Source organism: Artibeus jamaicensis, unplaced genomic scaffold (genome assembly GCF_021234435.1).
Source record: "Artibeus jamaicensis isolate MK-2021 breed Jamaican fruit bat unplaced genomic scaffold, CSHL_Jam_final scaffold_614, whole genome shotgun sequence".
Taxonomy (NCBI): Eukaryota; Metazoa; Chordata; class Mammalia; order Chiroptera; family Phyllostomidae; genus Artibeus; species Artibeus jamaicensis.
The window spans coordinates 4,282,094-4,298,857 of record NW_026522050.1 but is presented as its reverse complement, the minus strand read 5'-3'; the positions used below and the strand labels follow the sequence as shown (position 1 = coordinate 4,298,857).

General features: G+C 55.2%; 1 protein-coding gene across 3 annotated transcripts in view; it reads left to right on the top strand.

Annotated features, from left to right (window-relative positions):
• The window catches only part of CD6 (CD6 molecule), a 34,103-nt gene extending 31,418 nt beyond the window's left edge, over positions 1-2,685 (top strand). For all 3 annotated transcript variants that reach the window (XM_053659256.1, XM_053659255.1, XM_037137786.2), the window contains 4 exons: positions 215-286; positions 529-723; positions 1,006-1,107; positions 1,657-2,685. In XM_053659256.1, coding sequence (XP_053515231.1) covers positions 215-286; positions 529-723; positions 1,006-1,107; positions 1,657-1,721 — 434 coding nt within the window. In that variant the 3' untranslated portion in view covers positions 1,722-2,685. The remainder of the gene's footprint in view (positions 1-214; positions 287-528; positions 724-1,005; positions 1,108-1,656) is intronic.
• Positions 2,686-16,764: the final 14,079 nt, after the last annotated feature.

Sequence of the window (16,764 nt, the reverse complement as noted above, 5' to 3'; positions counted from 1 at the left end):
GCCAAAAGCAGCCTGTGCCCGTGCTGGTTTCAGACGGAGGTTTGGGGTCTTCCTGGACTAGGACATAAACCCGAGATCTGGTGGGGAAGGCTAAGCCTCTCTGGGCCCCTGGGGTCGTCCTCCCGCCCAATCAGCCTCAGGGGCGCCCTCCTCCAGGCTCCTGGGACAAGGCAATGGAGCCTTCACGCCTCCTCACCACCATGTCTGCTTGTAGATTCCCAGCGACACCGAGTTACAGACGAGGAGGTCCAGAAGAACAGGTTCCGGATGCCCGCCTTGGAGGAAGGTCAGTGGGACTGGGGCTGGGCCCGGAGCCGGCGATGCTGGCCCTGCCTCCAGGTAGCCGCTGAGCGCACCGTGGGCAGCGCGGGCAGCTCCCCTGGACAGGTCCTTGCTGATGTTAACAGTTCGGGTGGCGCTCTGTCCTCTGCTAAATCTAATCTAAAGCCTTCTGCTTTGCTCGCCTGGGACTTGAAGAGGCGTGTGCCTCCCAGTTCCCACCTGCCAACCCTGGACCCTGCATTGCAGATCCCCCCTCCCTGCGCCCTCAGCAGCACGTGAGGAGTGACAGCGGCTCCAGCACGTCATCGGGGGAGGGCTACTGTAATAGCCCCAGCAGCAGGCTACCGCCCTGGAACCCTCAGGGCTTCTCTTCAGAGAAGAGCCCCCTCCGGGAGCAGCCCCCAAGCTTGGAGCTGGCTGGCTCCCACGGGACTTTTTCAGGTAAGCTGAGCCAGGGGAACTCTGTGCGTGCCCTGTAGCCAACCTGGCTGGAGAAATCGTGAAGCTAAGAGCCCTGAACCAGGCTGAGTTCAAGATTCTAGTCCCAGCTCCGCAGCCACTTGCTGTGTGACCTTGGACATGTCTCTTCCCCTCTCTGGGCCTTCATTTCCTCATTCATCAAGCTACAGGCTTGACCCCATGGGGTCGTGAGGGCCTCCCAGCTCTGGCAGTTTGTGCACCGACTGTCTCCAGGCAGAGGGTGACTGTGTCTGCCTCCCCCAGGGCCCTCGGCTGGTGACAGCTCCAGCACCTCGTCCGGGGAGTGGTACCAGAACTGCCGGCTGCCGCCCCAGCCCGTTCCAGCGGAGCAGTTTGGGTGTCCAGGTGCCAGTGGCAGGGGAGGGAATCTTGGGAGGGGGGAGACAGAGGGGCTGGGGAAAGGATGAGCGGGGGGTATCTGGAGCCACTGGGCCAATCAGCCCAAGGAGAAAAAAAGAGGTAAAGGGATTAAAAAAGAAACCCAACAAACAGGAATATGAGGAATAGGGAAAAGGGAGGTAAATTGGACAGAGATTCAAAGAGAGTGCTTTGAGAGGAAGTGAACCCCCCGTTCGTGGAAGCATTCAAGCAGAAGCAGCCAGATGGCCCCTTGGGGGGAATGGTGGTGGCAGGGGCTCCCAGCATCAGCCGTCCATCAGGCACTGTGCCGGCATGGGGACAAGCTCCCTGAACAAAGAAAAGGCCGCCTTCTAGTGAGGGACATGGCAGTGATCAAGATGATAAGATGGATTCTTGTCACGTGTCGCCCCACAGGATCATGGGGAGGGGGCGTGGACTCAGACCCACTGAGCTCTGTCCTGGGGCAGCTGGGGAATGATTGGGTCTCCCTCTGCCCCTAAGCGTCCCCCTGACCTGAGCCTCTTGGCCACACAGGATCCTCCTGTCCCCAGCCTGATTCTACTGATGATGATGACTACGATGACATCGGAGCAGGTTAGGCAGGGCCCAGCGAAGCTCCAGGTGGCTCCCTTCCACTGGACGCAGGCTCTACCTACTCCCCTGCCCCGCCCCACCCTCCCGGACTGTGCCCCAGGGTGCTGAGAGGCCTCCCCTGGAGAGATGAAAGGAAGCTCCACACCCTGCACCTCTCAGTCTCCATCCATCAGGCTGAACCTGCTGGCACCGCCCTCTGCCAGCGCCAAACAGCAGCCCCAAGGTGGAGGCGCCGTGTCTGAAAGGTGGCGAGCTCCGTCTCAGGGATGGACAAGCAGTCTGGGCCGCCTCTCAGCTAGCGGCACAAAGGGGTTGAACCGGATGATTGCTGAAGCCCCTTCTGACCCGCGGGTGTCTGGTGCTTTGGTGCCCTGGGTCTCAGACAGCTCCGGGCCCAGAATTAATGAGAGGAGCAGAAACGGCCAGTCCCAGTGCTGCCCAGGAGGCGCCGCGAGCAGGGGCTGCTGGGCTGCTGCTGCCCCGACAGGTAGCCTCTGCAGTTGGGGCCAGCACACCAGCAGATCTAGGCTTCCATCTGAGCAGGGAACCTAGCCTTCCTGGGCACAGCCAGCTGACAGTGAGCAGGACAACTGTCCGCCATCCCCCACTGCCAAGGGACTAGGGCCTGAGGCCGGCCCTGCCTCTGGAGGCCCTTGGAGCCCACCAGGGTTACCACCTGGTTCTGCAGTGACTGTCCCTGGATGCCGAATGCTTATTCTGAGCTTCCAACAGTTTAAGAAGATGATCCCAGCACAGACCCTGAACTGGGTCCAAGTCCCTAGAGGGGCGGAGGCTCAGAGATGTCTGCGGGAGGGGTCCAGAGGCTCGCCAAGCCCCTAGTCCCTGTCTGATTGCATGGCTTCGTGGGAGACTCCGGGAGAAGCCTGTGAATAGGCAAGATAAGCCCAGAGCCACATGACCCATCAGCCTCCCCAGAGAGGCCGGGGAGGGGAGGGGCACGTGGGGGAGTGGGGTTTGGGGCCAGCTGCTTGCTGTCCTGTTCTGAGCATCCTGAGATTAAACTAATTGCTGAATGAAACCTGGCCACGGAGTGACCAATCCTTGAACCCTGTACAACCCCAGGCTGTGTGTGGGTCGGGTGGGGGCAGCTCTGTCCACTGAGGCAAACTGGAAAACCCATTGCGGCCCCGCACCGTGGAAAATGCTGGGGGGACAGGGACAAGAGGGTCTAGGACTTGCCCTGGAGGAGGTGGACACTGAGGCAGCCGCCCGTAGGTTTGGCAGCCACTGTACTCCCTGATCTATCTGCCCCTTATGGGCCTGGCACAGTGGGGCTAAAGTTGCCGTGCTGGGTGGGTTTGAACCTGGGCCTCCAAAGCTTCTGAGGCAGGGTAACTCGAGGGGGTTCTGCACTCAGAGCTGCCTGGCCGAGAGGCTGATCCCAGGCTGAGGAAGAGCTGGAGATGAGGCTGGTGGATATGAAGGCATCCGGGAAAGGACGCATGAAAGGAATTCTCCACCAGCTCAGACACTGGGATTTGAGCCCAGCTCTGCCTTTGGGGTGAGGGCTGGGGCTCAGGTTTCCGCTGAGCCCGCCCAGAGCAGGGGGTAGGTAGGGGAGGCTGGGCTGTGGGACCCTGCTCTGCAGGGCTGAGCAGGGCTGAGCAGGGCCCGTTTTCTGCTCACCTGTCCCACAGGTGGAGAGAAGGCTGGCACTCCCCAGGGCAACCGTCACAGGATGTGGTTGTTGCTGTGATGGGCCCCCTTCCCCAGGCCAAGGGGGATTCCTAGGGGAGGAGCCAGGGGTGGGGTGGGCGGGGACAGACTTCCAGAGCAATTTGTGAAAGCCTTTTTTGTCAGACAGCCTGGGTTCAAATTCAGACTCCACCCTGTCCTGGCTGTGTGGTCTCGGGCAAGTCGCTCAACATCTCTGAGCCTTTGCTGAGAAGTCTGTCTGTAAAGTGTGCACCGCAGTGGTAGGCACCGCGTAGGTGATGGCCAGGGGTAGAGTCTCTGCAGTGCATGTCTCCTCCCTCGGCAGATTAATGAATAGAGGCGCGCGATCTCCTTAAAAGGAGAAATGGGAGGAAAGTAGAGAAGACAGTCAGCCGTCCGTGCTGGAGGAGGTAGGAGCATCTCGTCCTGCTCTCATTTGACCAGTAAAGAGACTGCGGCCCAGCAGGGGAAAGGACTTGTCCAAGGTCACTCAGAGAGTTGATAGCCTGGTCACCCTGCCCTGATCCCCCAGGTAGATGGTGACACCTTCTTTTCCCCCAAGTTCTCCCTCACTGCTCACCAAAGCCCCCTCTCCTGTCCTTGTCCCCTCCCCACACCAGTCCAAGAGAACCCAGGCCACTCAGACGTGTCTCCCTCCCCTTCCCGGCCCCTGGGCGGCCTGGAGGCAGGAGACAGTCTACCGGTTGGCGTCCAGAACCTACAGAGCCGGCTTCCTGGGTTGGGTGACCGGGGCGGCTCACAGGGAGGCCCCCATGTTGGTGCCTCCAGGGGACTCAGCCCATCCAGCCCAGGGGGCTCACGGGCAAAGCAGGCGTGCTGGCCAGCGGCCAGGCGCTATAAAAAGCCTCAAGGCTCTGTGAGGGGAAACACCATGACGTTAAATGGAGGTGACAGCTGAATGAAGCCCAGTTTTAGAAACATCCACACGGGAGGGGCTGGGCCCAAGAATGGAGACACTGGGGCAGTTTTATGGCTGCGAACGTGGGGGGCCCAGGGGAGCCCCTGACCCTGCTGCAGAGGGAAGTCCGGGGAGACTTCCTGGGGAGGCGCTGCTTGAGTGGGGTCACGAAGGACGAGCAGGAGTTAGCCGTGGACCGAGAGGGAAGGGCGGTGCAGGCTGATGGAATGGCGTGCGCAAAGGCGGTGCAGGAAGCCCAGGGGCTCACGAGGTCCCAGGTGGTCCAGCCCAGGAGAAGAGACTGAGACTGAGGACAGGCGATTCTCCAACCCACTCTCTCCCAGGTGAGAAAACGGAGGCCCAAAGAGGTTCAGTGATTTGTCCGAGTCACACAGTCCAACAGTGACAGGCCCTTCCTGGGTCCTGTGCAGCTCCTGACTCATCAGTGCTCACAACAGCCCCGTGAGATGTTCCTACTCTCCCCCTGCTAGGGTCGAGGGAGCTGAGGCTCCGGAATATTCCATTTTCCCCAGGGCTGTCAGCTTGACGTGGAGGGCTGGGCCCTGGCTGCTCTCCCCTCAGCCCCCTGACTCAGGGGAGGGGGAACAGGAAGGGGTCCTTTCCGTGTTCACTGATCTGATCACCCAGTGGGAACATCATTCCTGCCTCAGCCCCGCCGTTTGCCACCTCCTCCTGACACCTGGGAGAGCCAGAAGGACGAGGATGGACTCGGCAGAACTGTCCCACCAGGGTCCTCAGCTCAAGTCTGCTCTCCGGGCTGCACGGATGTGGCCGGGAGGCCGGTCCCAGGAGTCAGGGTAAAAGCTCCATGCGCCCGGCTGGGCATTGCCTGCTGGTACCCAACCTTTTCCACTGGAAACCTCACCTCTGAGGCACATCTGCCAAGCCACCACTCAGCTCCCCATCCCTCCCTACAGCCCCGTCTGTGCTTTCCACTTCCGTCCCTCTCCAAGCCCCTCCCGATGGCTCTGGAGCCGGGCAGAGGTGGCTGGAGCGCCGTGGGGCCACTCAGCGTGGGCCCCTCTTCGTCGTGGCCCCAGGCCCGGGTCCCGGCTTCTCGACGAGGGCATGGAGGCTCCAAAAAGAGGAGGAGCAGGGGAGACCCGTCAAGGAAGGATGAGTTCAAAGTCGCCTCAGTGGAAAGTTCATCTCTCCCCACATCCTTCAGCTGTTTACCAGTTTGACGGGGTTCTGGCATCCTGACATGAAAGGAGGCTCACCCCTCACCAGCATCATCGAGGAAGGACCAAAATAGCAACAGAGGAAGACAAAGAAGAGAAAGACAAAGGGAGAGGGGAGAGAGAGAGAGAGAGTGGTGAGACAGAGAGAAAAAGAAGCAGAGGCCACTTGTGTCTGAGCAGACCCACCACTGGGAGACACGGCGGGCCCCACGAGGCGGGTCCCCTTCTCTGGACACTGTCTGGATCCCTTATGTGTGTGGCTCACCTGGTCCTCAAACCCCAAACCCTCAGGGCAGTAAGGTATCCTAATCTCTGTGGTCTTAGGGGTGAGTACAGTGAAGCCCAGAGGAGTCTCAGAACTAGTTCAAGGACCTCCAGCCAGGACCCTGGGACCCAGACGCCCAGCAGGGCTCCACCCAGCAGGCAGGAAGGAGGAGAGGAAGGAAACCGGAAAGGCAGAGGGCGGGAGAGCCAGAGGGGTGGAGGCCAGGGAAGGATGGAGAGACCTTCTTTCTTGGGGAAGGACAGCTTTCCCCAAGAGGACCCAGCGCCATCCGGGCCGCAACAGGTGCCCGTTCCAGTCTCTCCTCACCTAGGCCCACAGCCCTGGCCACCCAAGTGCAGAAGGAGAGGAAGTCGCTGCAGTGCCATGGGCTCTGCCCAAGAGTCCTTCCCCTTCCGAGTGACCTTGTTCACAGCACCCTGCTGCCTGTGGGTCTCCGGCCTTCCCTGCCACCGCTGAGCTGGGGTCACACCTGCTTCCCCGTCCACTGTGAGAAAACAGTCCACATCTACACACTCACAGACACATCCGCCCCGGGTCCCCCAGGGCCCCTCCGGGAGACACCATTATTCCCCAGATCGGAGCTCCTGCTTCCCTCCACTCTGGGTGCGGCCTTACCTCCCCTGGGCCTGGCTCAGATGCCCTGCCCGGCCGCTGGAGGCTGTCCTCTGAGGATGAGAGGCTAAAATAACTGGGGTCAGTGACCCCAACTCTTCTGCGAGCAAGGACACAGTGAGTCCCTGTCACCTGACCATGAGGGCACCCCCCCCTCCAAACCGGTAGCCCCTTCCTGGCAGAGCCCTGACCTCCGATGTTTGCTCCATTTCCCGCTCTGGCTCTCATTGCTGTCACTTTCTTGGGAACCTGAAAAGGAGGTGGGTGCGCCCTGCAGGCAACAGAGAGTGAGCCTGAGTTCCAGGCACAGGGCAACAGCCCGAGACACAGAGGTGTGGTACCACCGTGCAGAGCCACCCGGCTCGCAGGCACTCGCTGCCGGCAAGAACACCTCTTCCTGTGAGAAGGTCCTTGTGGGCTCTAAGGTCAGGACCACCCACCCGGGGGGGATAGTGCAGGGCTGGAGGTAGCCAGGTCACCCCGCATTTCCAGCTATGGGGAGCCCCCTGCAGGGAGGGGTGACGGCCCCTCAGGGGCAGAATAAAATGGATTGAAACCAACATTTCCCAAACCCCAGTTTTTGGTTTTGTTTTCTGTGGACCTTTTGTTCTCTTGCCTGCTTAATAGGTTTTCTTTCAATGAATTCACGTTTTTCAAAACTGAAATTTATTGTAAAAGGAATCTTTAGCCATGTTACAAAATACCCACAGTGTGGGTACTTTTCGAAAATGCTAATGTCATAAACTGCAAAGACACAAGAACAATTTCCGACGAAAGGAACTAAAGAGACACGGCGAGGTGTGACCCGGGATGTCCTGCCCTCGCTGGGCAGGACAGTGTGGGACAGACGGTGAAACGGGAATGAGGCCGCAGGTTAGCCAACAGTGTGGTGTTCACTCCCTGGTTTTGGTAGGTGTTCTGTAGCTACGTGAGAGAATCAGTTGCTTTTAGGCAATGCCTACTGAAGTATGAAAGTATTCAGTAGTAAAGGGACATGGTTTTTAAAAAATTTTCAATGACAGTTTACATTCGATAGTATTCTGTGTTAGTTTCAGGTGGACGGGGACGACCTATTGATAAATGGCTCAGGAAAGAAACCCTGTGGGGGGATGGGTAGGAGGGGGAGACTGAGACAGAGGAAGGGAGCAGGAGAGAGAGGGAGGGAGGGAGGGAGAGAGAATAGAAAGCAGTAAAATGCTAACACCAGGGGGATCTTGGTGAACGGTGCCCAGGAATCCTTTGTATTAGTCTTGCAACTTTTCTCTAAGTCTGAAATTGTTTTAAAATGCATTTAAAGGAATGTGTTGCTTTATGTTGCTGTTATAACACCATCACTTGCTGCACATTGAAGGTAATTCTAAATTAAAGCAATGCTGTTACTCTTTCTGGATACATTGGTTGCCAAGTCTGAGCTTAGGGCCTGTCCGTTCTAGGTCATAGGTGGGGACAGTCGAGGGTGGGGAGGCATTCAGATGTCCTCGCTTCAGCCTGAGACATTTTCCTCGATTTCATGGGAGAGGCCGGTGCAGAACTGAAAGGGCGTTTCTTTCTCGTGGTGACCTGTGATCCAGTGATCCTGCCCTGTGGTTACAAGCCCAGGGTCACTCACTTCATGACAGTTGGCACCCTCAGGAAGCTCCCACGCCATGCAGAGACAATCATGGCTGGGATGGGGATGGACGAGTGTCCAGGCAGAGCTTGCTTCTCTGAATCCCAACATTCCTGAGATCCTCGGAGTCCAGAGGCAGTGACCTTGGGGCTGGCAGGTGTCCCGGGAGCAGGCACACAGCAGGGGCAGCTCAGAGCTGGAGGAGACAAGAGAACATCATCGGTGTGTGAGAAATGAGGTGTAGGACCATCACAGCCGGGAAGATGGAGCAGCCTGAGCTGGCTTGGTCTCCAAGGGTCTGTTCTGGGTCCTCCTCGGACCCATGTCGTGCTGACTCCTGCTCCGATGGCCAGGCTTTCTCCCCATTCTCCTCATGGCACGTCTCATTTCTAAACAGTAACTTTTTACGTTAGGACAGTTTTACATTTGGAGAACTATTACCCAGATAGCACTGAGTTCTCCTGCACCCCACAGTCGGTTGCCCCAACATGAACACCTTAGATCGGCTCACACATCACAACTAACGAGCTGATGCAGCAACGCCATCATCAGCCAAAGCCCGTATGCTGTTCAGATTGCTTTCATTTTTACCTAACACCCTTTTCTGCTCCAGGATCCCGTCCCGAACCCCACCTGACATTTAATCGTCCTGAGGCCCCCCTCTTGGCTGTGACAGTCTCTCCGACTTTGGCTCTTTCTGACGGCCACGACAGTTTCGAGAAGTACTGGTCAGGTGTTTTGTAAAACGACCCCCAACTCTGATTTGCCTGATGTTTTTCTCGTTCTTACACAGCATTGCTATCAGTACGGGTTGCAGGTTGTAATCTGGTACTAGTTTGTTTTGTTGTTCACGCTGTGCAGCTCTGGCCGCTGGGAGCTCCTCCTACGGCTCCCGGGACCCTCCCGCAGGCCCACCTTGTGAGCTGGTGTTTTTCAAGCACTTCCTTACTTCCAGGAACTGCAAGAGGCTCGGCCCACCCGGCACAGCCCCTTCTCCAGTGCTAGAATCAGCCCTGGTTCCTCCCGCTGGAGAGTAACATTAGAAACCAATGTCTGGGCTGCAGGTGCACTTGCTTATTCTTGAGTGTGGTTGTTGGTAGGCCCCATCAGCTGACAGAGCAAGGCTGTGTGTGTGTGTGTGTGTGTGTGTACACATAACCTGTGTATCCTTAGGAACACACGCACACCTCACGTGTAGCCACCTGGACCTACTTAGATGAAGGCAAACCTGAGCCCAGAGCAATGCTTCTGACTCTGGGGCAGTGGGTTCCAACCTTCTCTTGTTTGCCCTTGACCTCCCGCTGCAGCACCGAGAAACCCAGGTCCCACCGCCCACCATCCATTTACTTCGTTCTTCGGTTCTGTGTATGTTTTTCCCTTTCTTACATTTTCCCTATGTTCTCCATCAAGACTCTAAGTTCTCAAGGGCAAGGCCTGAACTTGGTTCTCTTTTTCTGTCCTCTCCCGCTCCCGAATTCAAGCAGAACGTCCCTAACAAAAACAGTACAACAACTACATTCTTGGACAGGGAGGGAGGCAGGAGCAGCCCTCAGCGCTGGCCCCCAGGGCCTTTCGTTCCTCAGACACAGACACGGGCGCCTTGACATCCTTTCGGTGCCAAATCTGAACAGCCACATCAGGGGACACGCGAACGCTAGAGCTCTCTGCTTGCCACCCACCTTCCCAGCGCTGCTCGCTCGAGCCGGTCCTTTGATACTTTTCATGAAGCATTAGTCTATCGAGATGAATGGAAACACAAAGGGGCCGGCACGAGCCGGCAGGGAGAAGAGGAGTAGGTCTCATTAATCTGATACAATTGAGGCAGAGCCCAAAACCTCTGGCCCCCTCGCTCTGGGAAGCTCTCAGGAAGCTCCCTGGGGTGGTCTGCGGTCCCCCGGCCGCCCCATGGCATGGTTTTTCCCTGCCTCTGGGGACGGAATGAGGGACCTCTACCAGCGTTCGAGTCAGACATGGAAGGGCCATGTGCACCTGGAGGAAGAGACTGTCGCTGTTACACAGCCTCGGAAGGTCTCGGGTTAACTTTCTGCCTGTTGGCGAAGTAGTCTTGCTCGTTCCTTTGACGTGTGTTTCTATAAATAGACTATGCTGCAACCTGAACATCTGTGTCCCAATTTTTTAAGAAGTTACCATATGATTTCACTTATACGTGGAATCTAATGAACGAACTGAACTCACGAGCAACATAGAGACAGACTCACAGAGAGCGGGCTGACACTGGGGCAGTCAGGTGGAGAGATGGAGAAAAAAGAAAACGACAAAGAGGAAGGACTCAGGGACAGGGACAACAGTGTGGTGATTGTGGGGGGGAAGGTGTGGGTGGCGGTGGAAAGGGCATGGGGGGATAAGTGGTAATGGAAAAAATACAATGAAAAAAGTTGTGATTGGTTGCCACTGTTATAGTTCGTTTCTGCCCCAATTTAAAACACTGAGAAGGCTCAGCCGCGCTCCTCCCCTGCCCTCTTTGCCCTGGCAGACACCCCCATGTGCCCCCAGTAGGACATGCCCAGGTTTCCTGAGGGTCCCAGATGCCCCTCCCAGTGTTCTTTGCTTGTTAGTGAGGCGGTAGGAGCCCTGGCGGAGGGGACCACAGGACCCCCCCACTCAGGCACCAAGCCCTCAGTACATGACTTCTTATTAAGCAAGAAGAAAAGAAAAAACACACAATTTAATAGAAAAGCCAGCCTTTGGGGCACTGTGGTGGAAATCACGAGGTAGCCCAAGAGCAATGATAATTCTCTCACTATGCACGGTTTAGAATGAATGGTCCCCCTCCCTCCTTCCTTATGTTTTCATTAATCACATGTGCACACGCTTATCCTGCTCTGGGTCCAACCCCCTCCTTCTTGCGCCTGCTCTGCACCAGGCGCCTCACCCACCTGACCACACTTAATCCTAACAGCCTCTGGGCTCAGTGCTGTCTCCTCCTTCCTACGGTTGGAAATACAGAGGCGTGGAAATGCACAGGCAACTAGCCGCAGAATGGCACTCAAACCCAGGCTGTGGAATCCAAGGCCTGGATGCTCTGCTACCACACACCCCGGGCTCCCGGGACTGGGGCCGGACCAGGGGAAAACGCCCACACGAAAACCGAGCGCAGCCTCAGTGGCGTGCGACAAGGTTATCGGCGCCATCAGAGGCGCCACCCCCTCCCCAGACTCTCACTCAGCCGGATCCAGACCATCCCCTGTCTGAGAGGCTTCCTTGGGTGGGGAGAGGGTCACGCAGGCCTTTGGGGTTGAATACAAAGGTCCGATGAGGCTGCCCAGGCCACCGTACCTGCTCCCTTCCAGGAGCAACGAGACAAGGCACAGTGGGCAGAACCTCAGACTCCGCCGACTTCCCTTTCCTTGCCATCGTCATCGGAAAACACGGCTGCGTTTCCAAGCCAGGAAAGGAGGGACATTCACGAGGATGGTTCTGGCCCATACGGCCTTCTCCCTGAAAGAGGAGCCGAGCCCCCTGCTGCTTACACGTCCGGGACCCTTACCCCACTTTGAAGATGAAGAGAATCAATGCTCAAGCGGCTCCTGGGATAGGCCTGCAGGCCACACTGTCGGGGCGGAGGGAGACACGAGTCCGGCGGCCGAGTCCACAGTCAAGGCTTTTCCTTGGCACAGGTCTCAAACCGGTAGCCTGGAGCCCGAATGTAATCTATGGTTCAGCTTTTTCAGGCCAGCTTACAGGTTTTTAATTTTTTTTGAAATAAATTACAAACATTTGAAAATCAAACTTCACATACAATTCCAGATTTCTGGTTTCTTTGGAAAAACTAAAAATTTTGAAAACCCCAGGCCTGGAACCTCAACAATCAGGTCAGGCAGGAGCAGGGCCCTCTGCAGTGGCCCAGGGCCAGCTTGTCATCCAGGCCTGGACCCCGTTGGCCCTGGGTTGCCACCTCCCCCCGCAACTCTTCCCAGCCTCTCCCTCCAAGAAAGCCGGCTTCGCCGTATCTGACCCGGGGGGAGGCAGAGGCAGAGGGAGACCCCCAATGTCCAGCCCTCCCTTCCTCTGTCTACTGTGCACCCTCTGGCTGAGACCCCAGTGCGCAGACCACCTGTGTGGGTGGGAGAGGGTCACACTGTACCCTTCCAGGGGACCTGGAACGTCAGGGCCTGCCGGCTGTGGCCTGTCGCTGGTCTGCCTGTAGCTCAGGTGGCCCCTCCACGGCTCCCTGCCAGGGCCTCGCAAGAGGACATGAAAACCAGGCTTGCTGTGCCCCTCCGGCCACCCAGCCTGGCACCAGGGGTGGGGCCAGCTTCAGCTAAGCTCTTTCCTGCTCTGTTCTGTGTCTGGTCTACCCTGGGGCGTCTACAGGGCCTGGGAAGCCCTGTAGGACGGGGCTTGGAAGGCATTTGTAACTGGACAGACTTGATTTGCACAAACCTTCATCTGTTCACCACAAACACCGAAATCGCATGATACTGGGAAGAGCCCCTTCTCCAAAATCACCACCATCCACCCATGGCCAGTGCCTGAAATCCTGCTGTTGCCTAGCACTTTATTTCCAAGAAGGAGTTGCCTCTTCAGGGGTCATTTCTACAGGCAAGTACTCCTGGGAGCTTTCAGCCATTAACACCTGAGTATGAATTGCTCTCCCCAGACTTCCAAGTGTTTTAAGCCAGAAGAGAACTGAAAGGCCACTTTGTCCAAGCAGCTTGACTTCTTTAGACGAGAGAGGTGAATGATTTATCCCCACTTTGGGGCACAGCTGCAGCCACGAGGCAGCTTTCCTGAGTCTGGGGTCCAGGGCAGCAATCGGCAACCCTTGCCTGTAAATGGCCAGATGGTAAATATTTTAGAATTTGCTGGCCACACAGTCTCTGTTGAAACGACCCCTCTGTGCTCAGTACCGGGAGCACAGCTGTAGACGCTGCGTGATGTCTGAGCGTGGCTGTGTTCCAATCAAACTCTATTTATGGATGCTGAAGTGTGAATTTCATATAGCTTTTATGGGTCACAAAATAGTCTCTTTTTTACTTTTTTTCTACTCTTTAAAAAATGTGCCCTGGCTGGTGTGGCTCAGTGGATTGAGTGCCGACCTGCAAACCAAAGGGGTCACTGGTTCGATTCCTAATCACGGCACCTGCCCGGGTTGGGCCCAGGTCCCCAGCTGGGGGCTCACAAGAGGCAGCCACACATTGATGTTTCTCTCTCCTGCTCTCTCTCCCTCCCGTCCCCTCTCGCTAAAAATAAATAAATAAAATCTTAACAAAAATAAAAATGTAAACACATGCTCAGTTTGCAGGCCTTATGAACCTGAGCCCTGAGCCAACCGAGACCGAGGGCGAGGTTCGCTCGCCCCGTGTTACCGGGAAGGTTTCCAGAACACTGCTGCTTCAGAGGCCCTGGCACGTTTTCCATCATTTTCTAAAACGCTTCATCAGGAGTCTGGTGCAGCAGGATGGGATGCCTATTTCATATTCATACCATATTTTATTTTTAATTTTTTAAAAAGATTTTATTTATTTATTTTTAGAGAGAGGGGAAGGGAAGGAGAAAGAGGGGGAGGGAAACATCAATGTGTGGTTGCTTCTCATGTGTCCCCTGCTGGGGACCTGGCCTGCAACCCAGGCATGTGCCCCGACTGAACCGAACTGGCAACCCTTTGCTTCACAGGCCTGCGCTCAATCCACTGAGCTACACCAGCCAGGGCCACATCATATTCTAAATCACATCATTCTTTTAGATGAACCTAGTGGGCAGAACTCGGATATTAACCTTCCTTTTCTTCAGATGTTTTTATGGTGGGAAAATACACACAATCCGAAAGTTGCCGTCCTGACCGTGTCTGCTGCCGACTGGCGGCACTGAGCGTGCTCACACTCATCGCCGTCCATCTCCACGGTTCTCCTCATCTTGTCAAACCGAAACTATCCCGTCTCACAGTGACTCCCCACTCCGCTGGCCCCGGCCCCTGGGAACCACCATTCTACTTTCCATCCCTACGATTTTGACTGCTCTAAGGAGCTCCTGTAAGGAGAGTCATATAGGACTTTGTTAGTCGCTGGCTTGTGTCACTTAAAGTAACATCCTCAAGATTCATCCTGTGGAACAGGAACTGCCTTTCTGTTCCAGGCCGGATAGTGCTCTTCTGTGCATTTGTCATACTCTACCCATCCATTCACCCGCCAGTGGGTTACTTTTGCGTTTTAGCTTCTGTTAGTGCTGCTGTGAGCATGGGTATTAAGGGGGGGAGAATATGCCACCCCAAAATATTCCACTTTGGCGTGAGGATCAGCCGGAGCTAAAGACACTTAAAAACAGCAAATACAAGAAAAACGCTCTGACCTTCCTTCTTTTTTTCTTAAAAGCAGGAGATGAAATTCCTGTATGAAAGATGTCCTCCGTGCGCCACACGGGGAGTGTCAGTAAGGACAGGAAGCTGAGGTGGAGACGATTCTGTACAAACAGACCTCGTTAAAATAGGTCGACAAATGTCTTCCTTTAGCCCCCCCAGGTAGTTTACCTACTTTTCCACAATGGTGTCTCTTTGTTCAACCTGCTATAAAAGTGCACAGAGCCCAGTGTTTTGTGGGCCTCTGTTTCCTACACTGGCTTCCATGTCACGTAACACTTATGCAAACGTGTGTGCATTTCTCTTGTTAATCTGCCTCCTGCTAGTTTAATTCTCTGGCCCAGCTGAAAAAGCAAAGCCAGGAGACGTAAAAATATGCCTGCTTTGCAGTATGCAACCATCGCCTATTTTTAAAATATGTGAGTAAGCCATCCTCGAACAGTTCGTAATTCTACATTATTCCTTCTTCTTCTTGAACCCTTAGTCTACTCCCCCTGTATAACAGTATCCTGGTGTATGTTCATGCCTTTAAGTCTTATAGTAATCATCCTATTGTGCTTTGGGACAAAAATGTATAAAAATTAAAATGTTAAAACTTTACCATTTCCTGTAGTCATAAGGGTTTGATTAAAAAAATGTCCCCTACATTATGTTACAATTATTACAATTATTATTAACAACAAATTAAAATAACATGGGCATTATAATCTTGATCATTAATAATTCACCACAAAAAGCCAAATTTTATAGGAAGTGTGTCTTTCTCTTAATGAGGTATCTAGATCCTCCCAACCACGCCTTTAGCTAATGTATCTGTGGATGGACATTGTTTCTTGCTAAAAGAAGATAGAAATTCGCATCTTGTTTGTCCTTTTTTTTTTTTCATAAATGTGTCAACTGACTAGATGGGCCTGGAAGGAATTTTTTTAAAGGTTTGTTTTCTTCTCATTCGAGAGAGTGGGGGAGGGAGAGAGAGAGACTTCGATGTGAGAAAGAAACATCCACTGGCTGCCTCCTGCATGCACCCCGACCTGGGACCAAGCCTGAAACCTGGGCATGTGCCCTGACCGGGAATCAAACCAGCAACCCTTTGATTACCGGACAATGCTACACCCAACAGAACCACACCAGCCGGGACTAGAAGGAATTTTTCTACAGCGATGCCACTCAATTCTTTCAGCTGCATCCAAGTAAGATGCAAAACATCACGAAACAATCTAGCATCAAATGACTTTTTGATTTTCATGATTCTGCCAAAATTAAAAACTAGAAACCATCTGTCTTGCAAAATGATCCGTCTGTCTTAGCCAGGCTCGCTGGCTCACCACCGGCTCCAACGCCTCAAGCAGTCCCTTTGTTGGTGCCCTGGTATTTTTTTTTGTCGAGTGGGCAAAGAGTGATTATGCAAGGGGGTCCAGAAGGAGGTAGACTGGGGGAGGATCACAGAAGGAGGTCGAGGGTCTGGAACCGACTCCCTGGAGTCGCCCTGGGCCTGTTCCCATCTGGAGACCACCAGCCTAGGGTAAAGATGAAGAAAGGCGAGTCCTCTGCGCTGAGAGCTGCAGAAACCTCAGCATGCACCATCGGGTCTGAACCCCTGTCTGAGGAGACCTGACGGGCCTGCTCTGTGGCTTCTAGCAGCCTCAGGCCACATCCTGGAAGACCCGGCCCCTGCGTCCCTGTCTGGAAAGCACTCAAGGCGGACACGAGAATTCACTGTTTCTTCCAGCCATCAGGTGGGGAAGCCCCAGGACCACTCTTTCGATAGAGCAATTATTGTAAAACTATTTCATTTAAAATTAAATATATTACATTATTAAAGCATCGTCAACCCTCTCTCTCCCCTTCTGGGGTGTATTTTGCATCTCCTGCAGCTCAGGGTGTCTTTCCCAAGGGCCTGAGAGCCGTTCCTCTGACTCCCGTCGCCAGGGAGGACGCGCTGCAGCCTCCCTGATTCTGTAGGAGGGGGAAGCCTGACCGTGATAAATGCCAGTTAGACACACAGCTGGCCCAGCCATCGACCAGCCGCTGCCCTGCCCCTGTCTACGGCTCTCCCTCCCCTGCCTCCCCCCGAGCCCCATGCCCCACTCTCTGTTTAAATCCCCCAGCCACCCCGGAGAATCCAAGTGGAGCTCAGCTGTCCCCAGACTGTCCTCCCAGGTGCAGGCGTTGTCACTGAGCGAAATCTGTCCTCGTTGCCTTTGGCGCCTGCTTTGCTGATTGCTGACAGTGTACAAATCCGCTCCGAGGGCAGGACTGCTGGTCAACCACAGTGCTCCTTCCCCAGGGGCCTGGGAGCCCTCCTCCGGACTGCCCAAGGCTTGGGCTAACGGGGCACCAGGCATCCGTCTAGCCAACACACAATGGGGGGGCTTCACCGGTCGGTCACCCTTGCCCCCAGGGCAGCCCCCTCCCACGGAGCCCCTC